This window comes from Rana temporaria, chromosome 11, assembly GCF_905171775.1.
Source record: "Rana temporaria chromosome 11, aRanTem1.1, whole genome shotgun sequence".
In the NCBI taxonomy this organism is placed as follows: domain Eukaryota; kingdom Metazoa; phylum Chordata; class Amphibia; order Anura; family Ranidae; genus Rana; species Rana temporaria.
In genome coordinates this window covers 56,627,750-56,653,340 of record NC_053499.1, presented here as the reverse complement: position 1 = coordinate 56,653,340, position 25,591 = coordinate 56,627,750, and the positions used below count along the sequence as shown (strand labels likewise).

Below are 25,591 nucleotides of genomic sequence, written 5' to 3'. Positions count from 1 at the left end.
TGAGATTTTGCTCCAACTTTGAGATCGTACGACTTGTCATTTGACCAATTAAAACAATCCCTATGTGACAAATTCCCTTTACTACTGCTTTACTCACCATGTCGGATGTCACAAGTCGGATGTATAGGGCCAGGATCCTACTTTGATCCGACTTCAATTGTATTCAATGGGATGAAGTATGACCAAAGTAGTACAGGGAGCATTTTCAAAGTCGGACCAGTTAAGACGGCTCCCATAGGGAATCATTAAATTTTCACACATCATGTGATATAAGCTCCCAATGTCGGAGTGTTTGTCGTACCAGTGTGAACCCGGCCTCAATCTCTATCAAAAACACTCCATTGGGCCCATCAGTATCATGGATGATTGTGTAAGCTGTAGTTTGACAGCCAGCTATTATGTCACATACATAAAATAAGCACTTAGACTCCATTCACAAATGTAAGATTTGGATGCGGGTTTCCTCTCACCAAATTCACATGACAGGAGAGTATAATTGGCTCTTAATGGCGCCAGTTCACACATCTCCGGGGCGGCCATCATCTGTATTTGGAAAAGGTCCTGTGTGTCTTCTGGTCCAATTCAGGTGTGAATTCAGACAAAAATTCAGACCTGATTTGTACCGAAAATTGGTGAACATGGACGCACTGGTCCCAATGCTGTGAACCCCGGCCACAACATGTGAGAATGGAGCCTTGGTCTGCCAGTCATTAGAGCTTCTAGGGAGAATGAGGAATATAATTGACTGGAGTTCAGCTTTAAAAAAAAAGTATGGGTTTCTTTTTTCCCCATTTATACTTACCTAGGTGGATGCAGCAATGCTCATCTCCCTCCATGCTTATTGGAGCGCTGAGCTGTGGAGGGGGCCGACCGGCCATCTCAGGCTCTCAGCAAGGTAGAGACGGGTGTCCGTCCAGGCACCTGGCGGATCCAGACGTTACTGTCGCAATGACGCAGTGCCTGGACTGATATCTGTGACGTCAGCAGATGGCGGACTTCAGCCCGCCATCTGCTAAAAACGGGTCACAGGTGTGCAAAACAAACTGCACTCCAGTGATCCTTAGGAGAGGCCCAGACAAACGAGCTTTGACTGGACTTCTTTAAACAAAAAATATGTTCCAGACCATCTGGGCATCACCCTCTCTTTATATTAAAGGGGTTGTAAAGGTTCTATTTTCGAAATAGATTCCCTTAGGCTAGTGCATTGTTGGTTCACTTACCTTTTCCTTCCATTTCCCTTCTAAATGTTTTTTTTCTTTGTCTGAATTTCTCACTTCCTGTAAACTTGCCCCCATCACCTGAGCCGTTCTGGCTAGGGGTTAGTCGGCCAGAACAGCTTACTGAGGAGGAACAGGAAGTGAGAAATTCAGACAAAGAAAAAAAACATTTATATTGCAGGAGTTTCTCGGATGCCCGGGACTCCCCTCCTCATTGGCTGAGACAGCAGAGCAGCGCCATTGGCTCCCGCTGCTGTCATTTAAAGTCATTCAGCCAATGAGAGAAAGGGGACAGGCTGCGGCTCTGTAGCTGAATGGACACAGGGAACTGTGGCTCGGGTGTCCCCATAGCAAGCCGCTTGCTGTGGGGGCACTCAACAGGAGGGAGGGGCCAGGAGCACCAAAGAGATAACCGAGAAGAGGAGGATCCTGGCTGCTCTGTGCAAAACCAACTGCACAGAGAAGGCAAGTATAACATGATTGTTATTTTTAACTAAAATAAAAACGAGACTTTACAATCACTTTAAAATATACAGTTAAACAGCAAATGTTTCATTCAACTACAAAACCTTGATCGACTAGTGTGACCAGCCTCAGGTATGATTCAACACAGTTCATAGGCACACCTCTGAGTTACTGGGGAGTTACCTACATATATGCAGGTAAATATAGATGAATACTATATAAAACTAGGCCGATTTGATTTATTTATAAGCTTAATTTGAAATTTTATATCCTATTAAAAAAAATGGAGTTTGGAATACTCAGCATTATTACAAGGGTAGATATTTTGGTTATGGGTGGGTGGTGCTGTGCTGAATCAGTCAAACAACCAAACACTGTGTGCCAAGAGGTTACAGGAGTGAAGTTCCCTGAAACGAGGGGCACTTTCACACTGACCTGGGGCACTTCTTCCACAGTGCGGCCCAGTGTACCCGTGGCTCTTGTGCTGGTTAGCTGCACTTTGCCATAGACTCCATTATGCCTTACTGAAACCACAAAAAATGTCCAGCATGCTCAAGTTTCTCATCCCTCTAACTACTACTTTGTCTGGGCAGCTTGGTCTGTTAAAGGAAGATTAAAAAAAAAATAACAGACTTACTGGCTGGATTACCAGGTGAAAATAAAGGAACCACAAAGTGTGCCTCATTGTTGGTATCAATGGGAGGAGTCACGCCCTATTGTTGTCATCGGTGGGAGAGAAATTATACTCCATCACTGGTATCAGTGGGAGAAATTATACTCCATCACTGGTATCAGTGGGAGGAATTATACTCCATCACTGGTATCAGTGGGAGGAATTATACTCCATCACTGGTATCAGTGGGAGGAATTATACTCCATCACTGGCATCAGTGGGAGGAATTATACTCCATCACTGGCATCAGTGGGAGGAATTATACTCCATCGCTGGCATCAGTGGGAGGAATTATACTCCATCGCTGGCATCAGTGGGAGGAATTATACTCCATCGCTGGCATCAGTGGGAGGAATTATACTCCATCGCTGGCATCAGTGGGAGGAATTATACTCCATCGCTGGCATCAGTGGGAGGAATTATACTCCATCGCTGGCATCAGTGGGAGGAATTATACTCCATCGCTGGCATCAGTGGGAGGAATTATACTCCATCGCTGGCATCAGTGGGAGGAATTATACTCCATCGCTGGCATCAGTGGGAGGAATTATACTCCATCGCTGGCATCAGTGGGAGGAATTATACTCCGTCGCTGGCATCAGTGGGAGGAATGATACTCCGTCGCTGGCATCAGTGGGAGGAATGATACTCCGTCGCTGGCATCAGTGGGAGGAATGATACTCCGTCGCTGGCATCAGTGGGAGGAATGATACTCCGTCGCTGGCATCAGTGGGAGGAATGATACTCCGTCGCTGGTATCAGTGGGAGGAATTATACTCCGTCGCTGGTATCAGTGGGAGGAATGATACTCCGTCGCTGGTATCAGTGGGAGAAATGATACTCCGTCACTGGTATCAGTGGGAGGAATGATACTCCGTCACTGGTATCAGTGGGAGGAATGATACTCCATCACTGGTATCAGTGGGAGGAATGATACTCCATCACTGGTATCAGTGGGAGGAATGATACTCCATCACTGGTATCAGTGGGAGGAATGATACTCCATCACTGGTATCAGTGGGAGGAATGATACTCCATCACTGGTATCAGTGGGAGGAATGATACTCCATCACTGGTATCAGTGGGAGGAATGATACTCCATCACTGGTATCAGTGGGAGGAATGATACTCCATCACTGGTATCAGTGGGAGGAATGATACTCCATCACTGGTATCAGTGGGAGGAATGATACTCCATCACTGGTATCAGTGGGAGGAATGATACTCCATCACTGGTATCAGTGGGAGGAATGATACTCCATCACTGGTATCAGTGGGAGGAATGATACTCCATCACTGGTATCAGTGGGAGGAATGATACTCCATCACTGGTATCAGTGGGAGGAATGATACTCCATCACTGGTATCAGTGGGAGGAATGATACTCCATCACTGGTATCAGTGGGAGGAATGATACTCCATCACTGGTATCAGTGGGAGGAATGATACTCCATCACTGGTATCAGTGGGAGGAATGATACTCCATCACTGGTATCAGTGGGAGGAATGATACTCCATCACTGGTATCAGTGGGAGGAATGATACTCCATCACTGGTATCAGTGGGAGGAATGATACTCCATCACTGGTATCAGTGGGAGGAATGATACTCCATCACTGGTATCAGTGGGAGGAATGATACTCCATCACTGGTATCAGTGGGAGGAATGATACTCCATCACTGGTATCAGTGGGAGGAATTATACTCCATCACTGGTATCAGTGGGAGGAATTATACTCCATCACTGGTATCAGTGGGAGAAATTATACTCCATCGCTGGCATCAGTGGGAGGAATTATACTCCATCACTGGCATCAGTGGGAGGAATTGTGCTCCAAAGGCCAGATAAAGGCAGGAAAATGTCTGCATGCAGCCTGCGGGTCACAGTTTGGAAACCGCTGCTCTAAGATCATGGACTGAGCTGAACAAAGCAGAATGCATGCAATCCATGGGCACAGCTGTCATTGCTTTATACCAATTCCAAAGGTGCCAGAAGAGAGGTATAACCACAGAGCACTGCCAAACAACAATGCCCATGCCACACCCACAGACAGGGGATGGTCAACTGCCCGTCACCAGATCATTCATTTCAAACATCTCCCATAAGACAAGATATTCTTTACATTATTTAGATGCCATTTCCTTGTAAAGGCCTCTCAAACAGCCCTGAGACTACTGCTGGGTGCCGCCATCTTGCATGCAATATCATCAGCCCCATCAGACTCAGAGCTGTCATTTGAAGTACTTGATTTTTCATGGCCTTTACCTGCATTTTTTAAGTTGCTGACAAGATCTCTTTAAAAGAAGTATGTTTTTTTTATTTTTTGTTCTAATCATACTTACCTCAGTGGATGGAGCATCAGACCAATACGGCTTCTGTCCCCCAGCGTCTCTGCACTGAGAACCGACCCACCAAACACCGCCGGTGGCTCGGTTCTCTCGGCTCCCTGAGTAGAAAGAGAAACTGACTGTCAGTCAGCATCTCTCCTGCTCTGCTCCTCCACGCTCATTGGAGCGCTGAGCTGTGGAGGGGCGGGAAGTGGCCGTCCGAGCGTCTCGTGGGCTCGCCGAGACTGCCATCAATCAAGGCAGCTGGCGGATCCAGACTTGGGAAGTTGGGAAGATGCGGTGCCTGGACCGATTGCAGTGACGTCAGCGGAGAGCGGACTTCAGACCAATCTCCGCTGAAAACGGGTCACAGGAGTGCAAAACGAATTGCACTCCTGTGACTCAGAGGAGAAGCCCAGCCTAAAAAGCTCAGGCTGGACTTCTCCTTTAAGGTGACTATGCATTGTACAACCTCCTTTAGATCTGCCATCAATTATGAAGTACAAGGGCCTCCTGACTGAATACAAATTGAAGGTAATGCTTGGGTTTGTCCTCATATAAGGTTTTGGTGAATCTAAGGCTGCATTCACACCTGAGCGTCGGTCGTTCGGTTGTTTTTTCTGGCATTTTGTTGCGCGTATTCATGCTTATTTGCATACAGCGTCGTCCGACGTTTTTGTACTTTGATGTTTTTTATTTTAGCCAATAGGAAAAATTATCATCTTTTCATCACTTGTTGCTATGTTGGTAGATTTTTTTTAATCTTCTGCCTGGGTGAAATGTTCTATTGATTAAAGCGACGAAACGCGTTGTCAAGTAAGTTGCTTGAATCGAGCGTTTCCATTACTTTCTATGGGAAATGGAAACGCTCAAAAACGACCAAACCGCCCGATAAAAAAGGGTCCGGAACTTGTTTGAGCTTCAGTCGTTCGGCGTCAGGCGTATTGGCGTGCAGATGTAAACCATCTCGATAGGGAATAATGTATTTTTTCCCCTCTAGCGTATTTGAGCGTCGCGCTTCAGGCGACAAAACGCTCAGGTGTGAATGCAGCCTCAAGCTTATCACAGGGTACAATCTTCTTTAGATCCATCAACAACTATGTAGTGGAAGGGCCTGACTGTATATAAATTACATGGATTCATTAGGTAGGACCTTATATTACATAGATTTGGCAGACTTAAAGTGGCTGTAAACCCTCACATACCCAGTAATCTGACTGGCCTCAGGGGATACACAAAGGTGAAACAAAACCTCCTACATAAGTTGTACTTGTTCATCTGCGGTCTTCTCTTCTTTACATTTGTTCAACGTGCTGAATTTATATAACTTGTCTGAGCTGTCAGAAAAAAAGGGGTGAAGAGCTGAAATTACACCCAGTGAGGAAAGGTCTGAGAGCGGATTGTAGGAAAAGGACACACCCCATCCACACAGCACACAGGAACAGAGCTGAGGCTGTCAATCTGCTGGAGGTCCCTCCCCATCACCTTTTTTCTCTTGGTGTCAGGAACACTTGTCAGAAGGGATTTGTGCTGATAGCAGAGCAACAAAGCAGCAGACATCAATGACAATTTGTTATTTTAATTGAGACAAGTACACACTATAGAAGGATATGCTGTTTGTATTTCATGTCTGAGGTTTACAACCACTTTAAAATTCTAATGTGTATAGTGACCCTAAAGGAGAATGTACAGTCAGATGGTATTGTGTACTATGGCAAGACAAACTTTACAGTGATATTGTGATATTAAACCCCCCCCCCCCAATAGATAGGGCTTTTATGACTGAAAAGATCCCATTGGTCTGTCTTAAATGCTTCCCCCTGTCAGTCAGCTGTAATGTACACTGAGCCACACATGCGCAGCTCAGCTCAACATATATTATCGATACCCGATCTCTGGTGCGATGATGTGACTCACGTTCTCCAGCACGGCCCAGCCATTCAAGTGGTTGGGGATAAGGAACCCTGATAGAAGCCGAGGTGAAGATGAATGCACCAGGGACCCGCAGTATCAGTGACAGTGTAGAGCTGGAGGGCACATTATGTCAGGTAGGTCTGCTAGTAAGTGGTACATTCTAGTACAATATGACTTATACCTGAAGAGGGCCATTTATTTTCTGAGTTTAATACTGCTTTATGTAGATTCTGATTGGCCAGGTCAGGGTTATTGATGTCTATGGCTAACAGCGGAGCACACTATACCCCCAGCTGATCTCAGGAGGATCGGTAATAACCCATCAGGCCATAGGTGTGCAGGGTGGGCTCCTCCCGACATATGTGTGCGGGGTGCAGGTCTGTGGAGTCGGAGTCGAGGAGTCGGAGGAAATTTTGGGTACCTGGAGTCGGAGTCGGCAAACAATGCACCGACTCCGACTCCTACTAAATTTAGATTGGAATAAAAAAAAAAAGCAAGTTTAAATGTCCCAATTCACAAAAAGTTATAATTAATGACTTCTCTACTGTAAGAATAAAGACCAATGCATGCAGGGATGAAGTTCTTTTAAGCAATAGTGGTAACTCCGGATCATCTTCTTCAAATGAAGAATTACACTATGATTCCTTCTTAGACAAAATGGAAGTTGCTAAAGGAAAGAGACGTCGCATAAGCGTTAGAGAACCAGTAAGTGTCCAAATAGAAAAATTCCAACATGAGTTTTATAAAGCACTAAAAGAAGTTGAAAAGTATGATCGCTCATCAAAACTTAGGCCCCGTACACATCATAGAATCCATCCGCAGATAAATCCCAGCAGATGGGTTTCAGCGGATAGATCCTATGGTGTGTACACGCCAGCGGATCTGTTTTCGCGGATATATCTCCCCTGGGATGGATTCCAGCAGATCGAATATTTGCTGACATGCAGAACATATCCATCTGCTGGAGTCCATCCCAACGGATGGATCCGCTGGTCTGTACAGACTCACCGGATCCATCCGTCCGAAGGGATCCCCCGCATGCGTCGTAATGATTCGACGCATGCGTGGAATTCCTTATATGACAGCAATGCGCACGTCGCCGCATCATAATCGCGGCGACGGCGCGACACGTCATCGCCAGAGGATTTCGGCGCGGATTTCAATGCGATGGTGTGTACACTCCATCGCATGAAAATCCACCGAAATCCTCGAGAGGATTTATCCGCGGAAACGGTCCGCTGGACCGTATTCGCGGATAAATTCTATCGTGTGTATGGGGCCTTACTGTTGAAGAAGCCATCCTTGTTTATCCAGAGATCGTTAGTGATGTGGCCAGAATAGTTACTGCAATGCCACCCACCCAAGTCAGTGTCGAAAGATTATTTTCAGCCCTAAAAATAATAAAGTCTGACTTAAGAGCCTCTATGAAAGAGGATCTGGCAGAGGCAATTCTCTTCCTTAGAACTCTACATTGAATTGATTTGCATTTGCTAAGCCTATAACTACATTTCAAGATTAATATAAACCATTTCTAGGTTTTACAGATTTTGTTTTTGGTTCATTATAGATAAGCTTTGTTTTTGTTCTAAAACAACCAAATAATGTGGTTTGTATTTTTGAACTGGTAAAGATCCTGTTCCTGATGTTTATGCCTGCTGCTACTATCCAGCCACTTGATTGATTAATATTTTTTTTTTTATAAAACTTTGTTTTCATTGTGTTTGTCTTTTGCTTAAACTGTGCAATACAGTAGACTGTTGGCTTCCCAGCCAGTAGTCCTGTGGTAGGTTGCGTTTCTTTCCCTCAAGGAATGTATAAAATACATTTGCATATTAATACAGAGGAGTCGGAGTCGGAAGTACATAAAACTGAGGAGTCGGAACATTTATCTACCGACTCCACAGCCCTGGCGGGGTGGGCTCCTCCCGTCATAGGTGTGCGGGGTGGGCTCCTCTCGTCATAGGTGTGCGGGGTGGGCTCCTCCCGTCATAGGTGTGCGGGGTGGGCTCCTCACGTCATAGGTGTGCGGGGTGGGCTCCTCCCGTCATAGGTGTGCGGGGTGTGCTCCTCCCGTCATAGGTGTGCGGGGTGGGCTCCTCCCGTCATAGGTGTGCGGGGTGGGATCCTCCCGTCATAGGTGTGCGGGGTGGGATCCTCCCGTCATAGGTGTGCGGGGTGGGATCCTCCCGTCATAGGTGTGCGGGGTGGGATCCTCCCGTCATAGGTGTGCGGGGTGGGATCCTCCCGTCATAGGTGTGCGGGGTGGGCTCCTCCCGTCATAGGTGTGCGGGGTGGGATCCTCCCGTCATACGTGTGCGGGGTGGGCTCCTCCCGTCATAGGTGTGCGGGGTGGGCTCTTCCCGTCATAGGTGTGCGGGGTGGGCTCTTCCCGTCATAGGTGTGCGGGGTGGGACCCTCACGTCATAGGTGTGCGGGGTGGGCTCCTCCCGTCATAGGTGTGCGGGGTGGGATCCTCCCGTCATAGGTGTGCGGGGTGGGATCCTCCCGTCATAGGTGTGCGGGGTGGGCTCCTCCCGTCATAGGTGTGCGGGGTGGGCTCCTCCCGTCATAGGTGTGCGGGGTGGGCTCTTCCCGTCATAGGTGTGCGGGGTGGGATCCTCCCGTCATAGGTGTGCGGGGTGGGATCCTCCCGTCATAGGTGTGCGGGGTGGGCTCCTCCCGTCATAGGTGTGCGGGGTGGGCTCCTCCCGTCATAGGTGTGCGGGGTGGGATCCTCCCGTCATAGGTGTGCGGGGTGGGATCCTCCCGTCATAGGTGTGCGGGGTGGGATCCTCGTGTCATTGGTGTGCGGGGTGGGCTCCTCCCGTCATAGGTGTGCGGGGTGGGCTCCTCCCGTCATAGGTGTGCGGGGTGGGCTCCTCCCGTCATAGGTGTGCGGGGTGGGATCCTCCCGTCATAGGTGTGCGGGGTGGGCTCCTCCCGTCATAGGTGTGCGGGGTGGGCTCCTCCCGTCATAGGTGTGCGGGGTGGGCTCCTCCCGTCATAGGTGTGCGGGGTGGGATCCTCCCGTCATAGGTGTGCGGGGTGGGATCCTCCCGTCATAGGTGTGCGGGGTGGGCTCCTCCCGTCATAGGTGTGCGGGGTGGGATCCTCCCGTCATAGGTGTGCGGGGTGGGCTCCTCCCGTCATAGGTGTGCGGGGTGGGCTCCTCCCGTCATAGGTGTGCGGGGTGGGCTCCTCCCGTCATAGGTGTGCGGGGTGGGATCCTCCCGTCATAGGTGTGCGGGGTGGGATCCTCGTGTCATTGGTGTGCGGGGTGGGCTCCTCCCGTCATAGGTGTGCGGGGTGGGCTCCTCCCGTCATAGGTGTGCGGGGTGGGCTCCTCCCGACATAGGTACTGGAATAAACATGCACGCTGGATGATCCAAGCATGCATTTTTATAGAGGAATCTTTCAGCGGTCATATCATGTCAGTGACAGCTCTGTGATGTCTGTCATCTCCTCTGCCCCCTCCCCCCTGCCCATCATCACAGAGCTCTGGTGTCTCCAGGCTTTTCATGTACACAGCAAAGCCAATCTCTTGCAGGAAGCAGTATCAGATATTTGCAATGTATCTTACCTTATCCTGCCAGGGTCAGACACGCCCCACCACCCAGCCTCTTCCCCCTGCTCCTTCTTCTTCCAGTATCCGGCCTCTGCTGTAGTCCAGGACCCCTCTAACCTCCCCTCCACCTCACAGGACTCGTCATAAACAGCTGCTGACTTTTCTCTAATTTTTTTTCCCTCTACCTGACTTCTGTCTGCCACGTCTCTTCCGGGTGACAGTGACAGTGACAAGCGTACGGCGCAGCGCCTACACCTCACTTCCGCCACACGTAACATGGCGATGCAGTGTCACATTCCGCTCCCTATCACAGAATGCTGCGGAAGCGGCGACTGGAATTCTGCGCGTCACTTCCGCTTCCGGGGAGAGAGCGGGCGCGGGCATTTTGAAAGCTTTCTTCGGGTGATTACGGCGGGGAACGGTGCGGCAGTGCTCAGGCGATAAATCCTGGAGATCGCTGAAGACCAGATCTTCTTTATTATACGAGGAGAGTGTGGCGGAGGCCGCAGTAGTGGAGGAGCCACGGATCGGCCATAGGGGCGGGAGACAGAGAAGACATGTCTGATCAGAAGAAGAAGAGAGGCAGCAGCCGGGGCACAGTCACCGGGAAGAGAGACAGTGAGTGCTGGCCGAGGAAGGGGAGTCCATAGTGTCACCATGACTGGGGGGTCCCATAGTGTCACCGTGACTGGAGGGGGTCCCATGGTGTCACCGTGACTGGAGGGGGTCCCATGGTGTCACCGTGACTGGAGGGGGTCCCATGGTGTCACCGTGACTGGAGGGGGTCCCATGGTGTCACCGTGACTGGAGGGGGTCCCATGGTGTCACCGTGACTGGAGGGGGTCCCATGGTGTCACCGTGACTGGAGGGGGTCCCATGGTGTCACCGTGACTGGAGGGGGTCCCATGGTGTCACCGTGACTGGAGGGGGTCCCATGGTGTCACCGTGACTGGAGGGGGTCCCATGGTGTCACCGCGACTGGAGGGGGTCCCATGGTGTCACCGCGACTGGAGGGGGTCCCATGGTGTCACCGCGACTGGAGGGGGTCCCATGGCGTGACCGCGACTGGAGGGGGTCGCATGGTGTCACCGCGACTGGAGGGGGTCCCATGGTGTCACCGCGACTGGAGGGGGTCCCATGGTGTCACCGCGACTGGAGGGGGTCCCATGGTGTCACCGCGACTGGAGGGGGTCCCATGGTGTCACCGCGACTGGAGGGGGTCCCATGGTGTCACCGCGACTGGAGGGGGTCCCATGGTGTCACCGCGACTGGAGGGGGTCCCATAGTGTCACCGCGACTGGAGGGGGTCCCATAGTGTCACCGCGACTGGAGGGGGTCCCATAGTGTCACCGCGACTGGAGGGGGTCCCATAGTGTCACCGCGACTGGAGGGGGTCCCATAGTATCACCGCGACTGGAGGGGGTCCCATAGTACTTAAAAATCTCCATAGGCTACGCTTAATTTTTATTTATTTTTTACAGGTTACCTGTTTAGGCCTCTTGCACACCGCAGCTTGAAAGAGCTCAGTGCAGATTTTTTTTACTGACCTAAAATACAGCCCATTAAGAGCCCCTTTCACACTAGTGCGTTTTTGCGGTAAAAATTGCACTATTAAAATGCTCTCCATGCATCTCAATGGACCCTTTTACACTGAGGAGTTGCATAGCCAGCACCCTTTTGGTTCAGTGGGACGGAAGCAAAGCCAAGGGATCAGCAACTTTTAGAGCGGTATATTTTCTCACTCCCAAAAAATTGTGCTTAAAAGACTGCTGCGCAAATACCATGTGACATAAAATATTGCAACAACCATTATTTTATTTTCTCTAGGGTCTCTGCTAAATATGTGTGTGTTTGGGGGTTCCAATTATTTTTTCTAGCAAAATTTATTTTTCTGTGTGTATAGTATATGTATGGAATTGGGGTTGTCTTGTATGCCATTGTTCTGTCCTGTATAAAGACATTTGAAAAGGACGCTCCAGGGGGAAGCAGCCTAAAGGCCCATTCACACGATCAGACCTTTTGACAACAAACCTCAGACGGACCTGTTTTTGCAGACAATCTGACCGTGTGTACACTCCATCGGACAAATGTTTGCTGTGTAAACAGACAAACTTTCAGGCAACAAATATCCTATGTCGGCTAAAGTCCAAAGTACAACCACGCATGCTCGGAACCAATCCTAAAGATCAGACAACAATAGCAGAAGTTGCCCAAAGGGTGACGGTAAAGAGCAGAAAAACCCATGTAGTGCGTTTATTACGTCACTACATTCATGTTCGTTTGCTGAAAAGTCCTGCATAAAGTATGAATACCAAGTTTACGGACCACGCCCTTTGGAGCAAAATCCACTGAAAAGTCCAATCGTGTGTATGAGTCTTTAGGCTCCATTCACATTGTAGCGCCGCGTACGCGGCGTATTTTGCCGCAATTAGTTTACACTTTTTTTTTTCCACAAAGAATTTACATTGATGTCTATGGCCGAACGCCAATGCCGCCTGAAAAAAAGGGTCTGGGACTTGTTTTCAGGCGGCAGGCGTACAGCGTTTATGAGATGTGAACCATCTCACAGACATCAATGGAAATTCTCCCCTCCAGCGGCACGGGCGTCCCGCTTCAGGCGTTTTGTTGCCTAGGTGTGAATGCAGCCTTAGATTCAGATGAGTAGGGAGGTTGGGGAATCTGCTCATGTTTCAAGTGACATTTTAAATTTAAATGTAACATAAACCAAGCCCATGAAAGCACAACATAACGTTTATTTTATTTTTTGTAACGAGTGATTTTTTTTTTTTTATTGGTTTTTCATTTTTCAAACGTAGTAAAGTGTAGGCAAACCTTGACAAACATCCAATTACAAATGATCCCCTACTCCAGGGGTTGACAAATTTGCTTGGAATCTAGGAGCCAGCTAAAAAAGTTAGGAGCCAGAAAACGCGCCCCGTCCCGACGAGCTTGCACGCAGAAGCGAACACATATGTGAGCAGCACCCGCATATGTAAACGGTGTTCAAACCACACATGTGAGGTATCGCCGCAATTGTTTGAGCGAGAGCAATAATTCTAGCCCTAGACCTCCTCTGTAACTCAAAACATGCAACCTGTAGAGTTTTTTTAAACGTCGCCTATGGAGATTTTAAAGGGTAAAAGTTTGACGCCATTCCACGAGCGGACGTAATTTTGATGCGTGACATGTTGGCTATCAATTTACTCGGCGTAACATTATCTTTCATATTATTAAAAAAAATGGGGATAACTTTACTGTTGTCTTATTTTTTTTATTAAAAAAAGTGCGCTTACAAGACGGCTGCGCAAATACGGCGTTACAGAAAGTATTGCAACGATCTCCATTTTATTCTCTAGGGTGTTAGGATAAAAAATATATATAATGTTTGGGGGTTCTAATTGGAGGGAAGAAGATGGCAGTGAAAAATTACATTAGAATTGCTGTTTAACTTGTAATGCTTAACTTGTAATACCAACGGCTCACCACCAGATGGTGCCAGCTCACAAAAAAAAATTGTTTTCACTGCCATCTCCTTCCCTCTAATTAGAACCCCAAACATTAGATATCTTTTTTTATTCTAACACCCTAGAGAATAAAATGGCGATCGTTGCAATACTTTCTGTCACACCGTATTTGCGCAGCGGTCTTGCAAGCGCACTTTTTTGGGGAAAAAATACACTTTTTTTTTATTTAAAAATAAGACAACAGTAAAGTTATCATAATTTTTTTTTTATATTGTGAAAGATATGGTTACGGCGAGTAAATTGATACCCAACATGTCACGCTTCAAAATTGCGTCCGCTCGTGGAATGCCGACAAACTTTTATCCTTTAAAATCTCCATAGTCGACGTTTAAAAAAAATTCTACAGGTTGCATGTTTTGAGTTAGAGGAGGTCTAGAGCTAGAATTATTGCTCTCGCTCGAACGATCGCGGCGATACCTCACATGTGTGGTTTGAATACCGTTTACATATGCGGGCGCTACTCAGGTATGTGTTTGCTTCTGCGCGCAAGCTTGGCGGGAAGGGGTGCGTTTTCTGGCTCCTAATTTTTTTAGCTGGCTCCTAGATTCCAAGCAAATTTGTCAAACCCTGGCTTAGAATGATTAAACAATTAACATTAACAAGCCTATCAACCACCTGCTTTTATATGTGCTTGGTAACAACATGTATTGGGATTAGCATTTTTGTATGACCAACTGTCTGCTGCAGCTAATTACATTATTTATTTGCATTAATGTCTATTTTAAAATGACAAAAATATGTTCTTGTGTGTCCTTGATTTTATTTTATTATTTAAGTGCCAAATACAGTTCAAGAACTGCGTTATTAATTTAACAAACATTGTAAGGAATGTATATAGTGTTTTTGTTTCCGTCGGTTCGTTTTTTGTCAAAATACTGATTTTGTTTATGGTCAGTGATATGTCGGCTTGCTTTTATTGCTTACAGATAATCAATTTATTTTATGCTTTTAATAAATCAATTTATAGAAAACATTTTTTTTCCAGGTCTGTCTTCTCCACCCACCAGAAGATCTGGAAGAAATTCTGCTTCACTCAACAAATCCACAGATGGCCCGGTATGTATTTATGCAGTGCGTCTTATCTTCTGCAGCTGTAAATGATCCCTCTTTGATTTTCCTCCCATGGCCCTACTTGTTTTATGTATTACAGCGGTGGGAATTCAGGACAATGTTTTATAGCTGAGTTACTGCCCTCTACACATATCATATACGCAGGTTTCAAATCATGGTTCCCAGTCCTTCAAGGTAGCAGATAAGGCTGCCCTCTCTACCCCTTGTTTTTTGCTATTAGCAATTGAACCCCTGACCCAACTTATTAGAAGATATTTTGATAGTTGGCCACCATCATAAACTTTTGTCTATTTGCAGATGATCTTCAATTTTGTCTCCAAATTAACCACTACTACATCTAAAATCCTAAACATCAGTGCCACAATTAGCGCTGTACAAAATGGTTTTGTTTAACTGGAGCACACACTTTCCCTATTTGGGGATTAATCTCACTAATTTTTACCACACGCAGGCAATTTATCTATTCCAAAAAAAAACAACCTGCTAGCACTGGGGAAAAACAGATGGAACCTACAAAATCCAATCGCTGTTCATTTGCTGAGGCTTTAGGACTCAATAACTCAGCTGACTTTTGTCACCACACCTACCTTTTTAAAGTGAAGTTCCACCCAAAAGTGGAAGATCTGCTTGTTCATACCCTCCACTGCCACATTTGGCACCTTTCGAGGGGGGTGGATACCTGTCAAAACCAGGTATCCGTTCCCACTTTTGTGTAAGATCGGCACATCGTAATGCTGCGATCTATGAAACTTTCTTTTTTCCCACCTAGGCTGGAACTCTGCTTTAGCCTAGGTTCACACTGCTGCGAATTCAAAATCGCGATTTTGCAGCGATTTCGGCCGCAATTTAATGAAAATCGCGGCCCGAAATCGCAGAAAGTAGTACAGGAACTACTTTTTGAAATCGCAGATGCGGCGTCGCACTGATTAGGACAGTGCCATTGCCGCCGATTTGAGATGCGATTTGACATGTCAAATCGTTCCAAATCGTACCCAGTGTGAACCAGGGCTGAATGTCAGTTCTTTGGAAACCTTCTTTCACTGAAATGATATAATGCCTCCTGTGCTCAAGTGTGCTGGACTAGTGTCAATTTGCACATGTCTCCTTTAAAAAAAAATAGGATTTGAGCCAGGCCTTGCTGCCCTAAGACAAAAAGAAAACAAAGGCACACCAGCCTAGTGTATTACCGTTTGGATACATTTTATTAAAATACAATATAAAAAAACTCACAAGTTTAGTAGTATTGCTACCCTAAGGACTGGGGTAGTCCTGTTGACTGAAAAAGAACAGAGGGCGCACCAGCCTAGTGCATTATTCCAGGGCACTTTATTAAAAAAGAAAAAAATGTTAACCTACTCACAAACAATAAAGATTCACATCATGTTAATCCCCCGTCTTGTGGCACAGTGGATAGTGGGGTCTAGAGTTGTCCAATGCCAAGAAGATGCCACCCACGATAGAAAAACTGGCTTGCACATTTCGAAGATGAACCCTCTTCATCAGAGCCTAGGTGCTGTGCATTTCAAGAGTTAAACCCTCTTCTCTCCTTTTTGAAAGTAATACTGTATATACTCGAATATAAGCCAACCCACCTAATTTTACCACAAGAAACTAGGAAAATGTATTGACTCAAGTATAAGCCTAAGGTGGGAAATGCAGCAGCTACTGGTAAACAATGCCCATCTGCAGCCTCACTGTGACCATCTGCAGCCTCATGTACCTTTTTTGATTACGGTCTCCCGCTTTATCATGCAGTCTTAACTGTTTGGCGGCCGTCCACTGTAACGAAGCCTCCTCCTCGTCCGTGAAAGACGTAACACTGATACAATGCTGGGGAACTGAATTGGTGTTCCGTCTATCGCTGACTACGAGGAGGCCGGGCTGTGTTACAGTGGATGGCTGCCAAACAGTTAAGATGGCATGACACAGCAGGAGACCATCACTCGAGTATAAGCCGAGGGGGGCTTTTTCAGCATAAGTATAATCTGACTTTTTCAGCACGTTTTTTTGAGTATATACGGTACCTTGAATATTAATGATCTCTTTCAATATATTTAGGTACCTGCACCAGTTATGAAGCCATCGATCACGGCTAAGAAAATCATGCCCAGGAAGACGCTGGTAAATTAAAACATCTGGTTTTAGCAACTTTTTTACCGTCCTATGTTCCTGCCATATCATATCCTCAGATTGATTTTGTTATACTGATATGATACCTGAAGTTACAGGAATCATCCTGGTATTAACATTTTCAGCTGCCAATTCTTTGTTGTAGAAGTGATTTGAACAGCTATACAGCCACTTAATCACTCCTTTAGGTGGTGGAAGATGACCTGTCACAGCCCATGCTATCACAAGGGATGATGTTAATCCCCTGTGATGACAATAAAGTTGATGACAAAACAAAGATACAGCATTAACTAAATTTAAATAATAAAATAAAGTTGGTGACCGCGACCCCCCCCACCCCATAATTGCAAAAGATGATATCTCATCGCCTATTTATATTTGTGAAAAGCTATTGTTTGACAAGAAACCAATGTGAAATTCCACCTTGCAAATTAATATACACAATGTGACCAACAATTCATTAACAATATTGCAAAGAAGTGAAAGGTAAAACAAATTAATAAACCTAAAGTCCAGTGTCCAATTTATGGTCCAAAAAAAGGACAATCCACTTAAAATGTGAATGCTGGGTGCCATGACCATTTTTTTTTTTTTTTATTGGGCCTCATATACGCTGCTGGTAAACAGACATTTCGGAGCAGTTTGTCTTTTCTTTTTTTTTTTCCCCAACTGCTCCTGAACTCTCATCTGTTATCTTATCAGTACATGTACACAGGGTTGTTTATAGGCATTTTAAAGGCTTTTTCTGGAACTCAGAAAAATGCATTCAGAAGTTGTGCTTGGAGGCATTTCACGCACCAAACACAGTAACTCGTGTTTACAGATACAAAAAAGCTTCTAGACGCAAACGCAGCATGTAAACGCGGCTAACGGCCATTTTTAGATGCCGGTTTCTAGCTGTCAAGTTAAATCGTTCAGAAGAGGTTGAACTACGTCCCGTGTACATGAAGCCTAAATGTTTTCATAGTACAAAACAAGCAAAAGTAAAGAACCTCGCCATCAATCATCTCCGTTTACAGCTATCAATGCAGCAGGCAATACCCTAATAGTCCCAACGGTAGTGCAAGTATGAGAGAGCCTTCTAGATCCACAGCCCACCACAATGTAGACAACCTTCCCCTTCTCAATGACATCTAGAAAATAATTGGGCTGTTGAAAGATTGCTTTCCAACCAAATCTTCCATACTTTGTCAAATTTCTTTGGACACCCCCCTGCTCAGGTATGTTGCTTTATAGAACGGAATCACTCTATTAAAGTGGTTGTAACCCCACTGTTAACACTTGCACCTACAGGTAAGCATAGATTAAGGCTTACCTGTAGATGCAAGAAATATCTCCTTAACCTACACGGTTAAGGAGATATTTTCACAGAAACGGGCACCGCTGTCTTCGGCGCACTGAGCGGTGCAGTTTTTGTGAACAAGGTTAATGCCGTTTTTCGCGCATGCGCGGGAGTGACGTCATTTTTTTAAATATCAGAGGGTTTACTTCCTCCTTTAACAAGCTCCTTCTGGTACGATGGTGAAGGCGTCATGGGTTTCTTCCAGTAGAGGATCAGTGCCTTGCGCGCATAAAACAATAAAAAGCTAAGCAAGGAGCACTCGGCCCTAATAAGTACCAAGCCAAGTAAGCATGTTGCCACCGTCAAGGGCCAGCCCCAACTTTTTTTTAAATTGGAAGTTTATGGTGAGTGGGGGTTTCAGGGTGCTCCCAAGAAAATCTGAAACGGATTTGGCAAGTTTACTTTAGCTCGCGCCCACATAAAATCTGCTTTTTTTTTTTTTTTTTTTTTTCCATGACTCATAAGATTGTCTTACCCTGGATCTTGCTTCGAAACCTCTGTGTATACCAAGATTTACTTTGATATAATATGAAATGCTCCATTACAGCAAAATGGTAATCCGTATTGCATCTTTGTCTTTTCCAGGCTGCACTTGCATTTGCTGAATCTCAACCCAAAACTTCTTCTCCTGCACAAAAACCAGCTACTGCTGTAGCCACTCCTCGGCCCACTCAGTCCACCCCTAAGGTAAGTCTTCTCAATGTAAATAGTGCAATCCAAGAACCCCCTTTAAAAAGCAGAGGAATGTTCTCTTGACACTTCTTGAAAAAAAGATCAAAGGATAACGGTCTGGTTCTTCAAAGCTACATTTTTGATTTTTACAGTACAGAGATTCATGGGGGAAACCCTCAGCCCTAAAAAATGTTGGAAGTTTAACCTCTTGTGGACTGCCCACTGTAGATATACTGCAGCTGAGCAACCGATCTGTGCCGGATCATGTACCTAGTATATTATCTGCGATAGGTAGGGTGCGCCCCTGCCTGTGCTGCAATTGGCTGTGGCACTAACCAATCAGCAACTGCCAGCTGCTGATTGGTTGCCCACACCCGACAATCGGCTCCGGACATTACCGAAAAAGAGCACTGTGTAGGTAAAAACAAACACTCTTCCGACAGCAGCAATGTGCTGTGTGTTTATTTTTTTCTTACTGCAAAGCATACCCATTGCTTACTAAAAACGGTACACACATTTAACCCCTTGGACGTCCTAAATGTTAACCCCTTCCCTGCCAGTAGTACATTGACACTGCACATTTTTAGCATAAATCACTGTATTGGTGACGCTGGCTCCCAAGTGTCAGTGTCGCTATAACTTGCTGATCACAGCCATTCTAAGTGAAAAATAAATGCTCCATAAATATATCCTATAGTTTGTAGACACTATAACTTTTGCGCAAACAATTATCATTATTCAAAAGCTCTATTTGTGAGGGGGACAAAGGGATATATATTGTTTTTTTGGGAACCGTGTCACACGCGTTAATGTGACCAGAGTTTCAGGGCCTTCCAAGGGAACCCTGCAGCAGATGTGACAGATTTGCTTCATCTTATACCCACAAAAAATTGTGGCTTTTCCCATTCTTGTGACTAGAGAATATCTGTCTTATTCTGGATCTATCTTCATTTCTCTCTGTACAGTATACAGAAATTACTTTGCTATGTTGTGGACCATTCCGTTACAGATTCATGGAATTCTGTAGCCATATTCTTTTTTTTCTTTTCTAGGCTGCACTTGCGTCTGCTAAATCTCAACCAAAAGCTACTTCCACTGCGCAACCGCCAGCTACTGCTGTAATCACTCCTCGGTTCACCCCTAAGGTAAGTCTTCTCAATGTAAAGGGAAACAATATGTACTGTTTATACAGTGTTGGTGTATATACCAGTGTTTCTCAAACTTTTTTGCGGCGCACCAAAAAAATAAATTCACGGCACACCTGAAAAGATTTAACAATTTTTGTGGTAAAGAGCAAATCGGATTGAAGCGATTAATTTGGTGGTCTGGTGCACCCCCTGGCTGTTTTCCCAGACTTCCCCTTTCCGGGGAGGGGGTGTAGTGTTCCCTGTCTCAACCCTGGGTGAGACGCACTGCTCGGACCCACTGCACCCCCCTCCATTCAGAGGCTGGATACAACCTCTGAGTTGATCTCATAGTCTTGCATATCTCACTCCTGATTATTGGCTATAGGCCATGAAACACGTATACATACTACCCCCTACCATACATTCTGCACCCCTCTCATGTACATATTACCCCCCTCGCACCCCTCTCATGTACAAACTATCCAACACCATACACTCTGCACCGGCCTCATGTACCTACTACCCGGATACCCTCCACTTTCCTCTCCTACACATGATGTCTACCACCATTGTACAGTACTATCATAAGAGCATCATGGACAAATTAATGCACTGGGGCCCCTACTAGGGAGATGGTGACCTGTAGCATATACAGTGCACTGCAGAAAACGGTGAGTGTGGATAAATTATGCTACATATTGGGCATGGCATTTTAGTACGATTTTTTTTTTTTTTTTTTTTTTTACAATTGCTTTATTTTTGTTACCCTTTTTTATTACGATTTATTCATAATTTTTTTTTTTTTTTTTTACTTTTTTGTTTCTTTTAGATATCAGGGGTCTAAATAGACACCTGAAGTTTCACTTTTGACACAGAGAAGGGGACTGAGGAAATACATTCCCCAGTCCCTTTCGCTGTAGCCTCAGCTGCACTGCAGATGAACAGAAGACAGCGGCTCCTGTTAATTCATAAACCGAAGCAGAGTAAACACAGTTTACCATGTTTCCGTTATGATGAATACAGTGAGTGACCAGTACCGATCACCCACTCTGTTCATTTAGAAAAAGAGGGGGCTGGTAAATTACATATTTTTTTTCCGAAGATCCCCACCCCCCACGGCAGTCAGTGGGAAAGAAGGGGGAGGGAAGCCTGCAGCGTGGGGGGGCACACAGTTATTAGTTTATCGCTTGAATTATTTTTTCCCATTATGGGCGTGAGTGGGGCCTTATGTCTAAGGCCTCACAAAGCCTAGAGCCGCCTCTGCATTGGCACTCCCACATTTATGATGCAGCACAGAGGAAATGGCAAGCTCACTGAACCCATCATCACAAGGTAAGGCAAACAAACACGGAGAATATAACCACACTAGTTAAAACCACAAAAACTTTTTGAAAGTGTGCAATGCCCTTTAAATTACAAACTTAAAGAGGGAGGGACACCAAATAAGAGAGAGTCAGATGTTGCGTGTAGTAGAGGAGGTAAGGCGGCTCCCTGTCGAACCACATTGGATTATCCTAATGTCTCCAAGCATTTGTATCTGAACATTGGATCAACACATTTAATCTGCTAAATGGTTTTGATTTGTCTACTTTACTTTAATTAAATGTTTTCTTTATACACTTAGGTTCCCAGTTCCCCTACTCTACGAAGAAGTTCAAGGGTATGTTCTTTTCCTTTTTTTTTATTTTATTTTTTTAATCCCAGTAATGCAGCTTTGTGCTTGCATCCATTTTTAAAAGTAGTTGAGAAGTCCAAAGTATCAAATGTTCTCATGACAGGTGTATATTTTGCATACTTATTAAAAAAAAAAAATATATATATATATATATATATATATATATATATATATATATATATATATATATAATATATATATATATAATATACACACAGCAGAATCATTTCATGACCCAACTCCATTCAGTAGTGATTTCCTAATTTTCTGTGAAGCCTGCGCTCGGCCAATATTACATTTTTTATTTCTAATCCTTTTTTTTGTATTCTAAACCTTTCTTCAGAATTCACCAAGTTCAGAAAAAGAAAATGCAGTCCTTGATAAGTCTCAAGATGTGCGTACTGGAGCTAAAGATCAGTCTGTTTCTAAAATAGATGTCCTGTCTCCAATCCCCCTGAATGTCCCTCAGTCTCCTTCCTACGATGACAGAGAGAAGGTGATGTCTCAGAAAGTGCGACGTTCCTACAGTCGCTTGGAAATGTCATTGAATGGTGGCTCGTTTCTCTACAGTCCCACCAGAGACACTGACTCGGATACTTCCACTCCAAACCCAGTCCTAAAAGCAGCGCGTATGTCACTTTTTGGGTTTCATAAACTTGGTTCTGAAAGCCAAGAGGAAGAAGCAGAGCAAAACCTGGGAGAGAAAAATAAACAGATAAATATTAAAAGTGCAAGTGGAACATCAATGGGACTTACTGCAGAAGAACCAGATCCTAATATTCCTGGAGTACCATTAGCCAAGCAAAAGAGGAGGAAACGGAAGGTTCCACACATTGAGGTGAGAACTCTGAGTATTATCAGCCATGCAGAATGCTACTCATGATTTGCTACAGGATATTGATTAGTTGTCTTTTACCAGTCATCCTAGTTAAAATATAAGAGGCTCTTCCCACAAAAATATGAGAGGCTCCTCTAGAAACGGGCAACATTATTGGAATCTTAAGCCTCGTAAACACGATCGGATTTTCCGATGGGAATTGTGTGTTGACAGACTGTTGGCTGAAAACCTGACAGTTTGTACACTCCATCGGACAAATGTTGGATGGCAGGCTTTAACATTTTCTGTAAACAACAGTCTGTTGTCAGATTTTCCGATTGTGTGTACACAAGTCCTTCAGACAAAAGTACAAATGCACATGCTCGGAATCGATGCTCGCCAAACCCGACATTAGCAGAAGTCGCCCAGAGGGTGGCGCTCAAGAGCTGAAAAAACACGTAGTACATCACTACGTTTGTGTTTGTTTGGCTGACAGTTGTGTGCTGTTTGTATGCAATACAAAATCCAGGCACACACCCTTCGAACAAAAGTTTAACCCTTTGCGGAAAGTCCGATTGTGTGTACGAGGTTTTAGGATGTCAACTTTTGGCGTTTTGTGTCAGTTGCAGGGTCTTCACAAAAATGGAATAGACTTTCTAAATCACTGAGTGTGGACAGTGCAGCCTGAGGGACCAAGCTCTGCTAAAAGAGGACAGGCGGTGAGGCAAACACTTGGACTAAAACTGCACAGCAGCTGTGGTGGTCAAAGAGGGGCAAGCTGGCTATTTGTCACTGATTGTGTGCAGAGATTAGGTCAGACAAGAAACTGTCGCCAATTCAAATCCCTTTCTGATCCTTAAAAATCCATACATGCACGTAATGTATATTGGATAGGACTTTTTTAAGTCAGGGTTGTTGCCAGCTAATGTTTTCTTCTATAGAAGTCTGCCCAAATATTTATTCAAACTAACATTAGTTTACTCATCTGTTATCCATTCTGAAGGGAGCAAAATCCTGTTGCATTTGCCCTGGGAGATAATACCGCATCTGCTGAAGACCAAACGGAACTAAACTAAGGATTCATCAAGTAAACACCTGTTCTGCATCATTATACAAGAACGATGAGGCAATATTTGCAGAATTAGGTTTTGTGGCACTTAAGCAGCCATGAACACAATACTCCCTAAAGGGTTCATGGTGAACCTATTACCCCTATTCAGGGCAAAGTAAAGGGTCCTCTCGGAAGCTCACTTCTAAAGATATTAACCCTTGCGTTCCCTCTGCTCCCATGCTGTTCGGTTTACCTCTTAGGGCCATAAGTATTACGTCAGTGTTAAACTTGCACATGGGGTCAAGTGCTCTTACTTTTTCCTTCATCCCAGTATAACAGTGCTGGTGACTGGCCAACAAAATAATGAGCCCTGCATCATGTGAGGAAAGGATCATGTGTTCCACCATACCCAGAAGTACCATAATACTTCACAGGACTCTGACTTGTGGTGGGAGCAGGAAGAAGGCAAGCATATACAGCAGAGGAGGTGGCTATTGTGTGAAACTGTTACTTTTGCCTCGTACACATGACCAGTTTTCCCGTCGGGAAAACTGCTGTGACAGCTTTTGGTCGGGAAAACTGGCTATATTTATGCTCCATGGCAGTTTTCCCGACATGAAAATTACCGGGAATCCTGGCGGGAAAAATGAGAACATGTTCTTTCTTTTTTTTTTTTCTGCCGATCTTTTTCCTGGCAGTTTTTCTACGGGAAACACTCCAGTGGAGCATACACACGGCCGGGTTTCCCTACCAACGCTCTCATGGCAGTTTTCCTGCCAGGAAAACCAACTGTGTGTAGGGGGAAAAAAACGGCCAAGCCGGTTCTTTGGGTTTCCCGGTGATAAAAAGTCCGCTGGGAAACCTGATCGTGTGTACGAGGTATCAGACCTGATTGGGTGAAATGCTAGGTTTCTGGTAATGAACTCCTTGAGATATGTGAACCTATCCAAGAACTATAGAGGCACCAGGAATTGCATGCATTACCTTTCTGAGCCTGCATCTTGGTCCAGGAAGTAGATGCTGATCCTGGATGATACCTCAGTAAAGATGGCTTCATGAAGGTGAGCTCTGTCGGTGGAATCGCTTTGATCTCCATGAGAGGTAATAAATACCTAGGTTTATATGTCCACATTACTTGGCATGTAACCATGCAAAAGTATACTGCAGGGTCCACTTTAAGCAAAGATAGCTGAGAGTTTGTGTCAGCCCCCATATGCTGTAATAACTTTGTTCAACAGTTGCTGTCTTACTGTGTGTGTAAATGTTGTTGTGTGTTTTTTTTTTTTTTTTATATAAATTGGGTATAATGTAGTTATTTCTGTTCCTATTTTCCAGGTATATGAGCTTGACGAATGGGCTGCTTCCATGAATGCCCAGTTTGAAGAGGCTGAAAAGTTTGATCTAGTAGTGGAGTGACAAACTGGGACTGTATTGCTATGGACTTTCTTTTGTACATATTTCCTATAGACCATTTTAGATACATTTTTATTTCTTATTTACATCTTTCTTTGTATGTTTTTACAAAGGTGGTTTTATGCTAAATATATCTTGTAATAAGATCTGTTTCTTTTTAATTTATTTGTAGTTTCTAAACTGTAAATGTCTCCTGCAATTCTGAATATCTAATAGATGTCCCCATTGTAGTAATTGAGATTATTAAATCTAAAGTGAATATGGCCCACATGAAGGCTAATTTAGTAGTCCTTACTCCCAGCATGTCGGTTTACAAAAGCAAAACCTGGACAGTGAATGCTGTATAGTGTGTATGCCTTTAAATTGAGAGATAAATAGAAATGTGTAGTAATGCTGACAATGAGTATAATACCAGGTTTAACAGTGAGCAAAAAAAAAAAAAAAGGAAACTTGAAGTGTTGCTAAACCTGCAAAAGTAAAAATCGGTCTGTATATGCAGTAAAGCAAGCTTGGTATACTCGCTGTGGAATCTAAGGGGTTAATGTCCGCATTGTGTAAAAAGGCTGGTCCTGTCTTCCCTGATCCTCCCGTTTTACTGTCCCCAATC

At 45.0% G+C, this 25,591-nt stretch overlaps 2 protein-coding genes across 2 annotated transcripts in view; one reads left to right on the top strand and one right to left on the bottom strand.

Annotated features, from left to right (window-relative positions):
• Nucleotides 1-10,412, bottom strand: part of ZFPL1 (zinc finger protein like 1) — a 28,941-nt gene extending 18,529 nt beyond the window's left edge. Inside the window, exon 1 of the mRNA XM_040328580.1 lies at nucleotides 10,178-10,412. The gene's annotated coding sequence lies outside the window, so the exon portion shown is untranslated. The remainder of the gene's footprint in view (nucleotides 1-10,177) is intronic.
• Nucleotides 10,413-10,498: 86 nt separating this feature from the next.
• On the top strand, nucleotides 10,499-25,254 carry CDCA5 (cell division cycle associated 5). The gene is made up of 8 exons (XM_040328579.1): nucleotides 10,499-10,780; nucleotides 14,672-14,742; nucleotides 16,816-16,878; nucleotides 18,815-18,916; nucleotides 19,954-20,046; nucleotides 21,653-21,688; nucleotides 22,047-22,541; nucleotides 24,907-25,254. The coding sequence occupies exons 1-8, from the start codon at nucleotides 10,720-10,722 to the stop codon at nucleotides 24,985-24,987; spliced, it is 1,002 nt and encodes a 333-aa protein (XP_040184513.1). The 5' UTR covers nucleotides 10,499-10,719; the 3' UTR covers nucleotides 24,988-25,254.
• Nucleotides 25,255-25,591: the final 337 nt, after the last annotated feature.

What these genes read in the sequence shown, in the direction of transcription:
- CDCA5 (XM_040328579.1), top strand. Translation starts at nt 10,720, where the DNA reads ATGTCTGATCAGAAGAAGAAGAGAGGCAGCAGCCGGGGCACAGTCACC. An exon ending in CTCCTCGGTTCACCCCTAAG is followed by an intron (nt 20,047 to 21,652) that starts GTAAGTCTTCTC and finishes TTATACACTTAG; the next exon opens with GTTCCCAGTTCCCCTACTCT. An exon ending in GGAAGGTTCCACACATTGAG is followed by an intron (nt 22,542 to 24,906) that starts GTGAGAACTCTG and finishes CCTATTTTCCAG; the next exon opens with GTATATGAGCTTGACGAATG.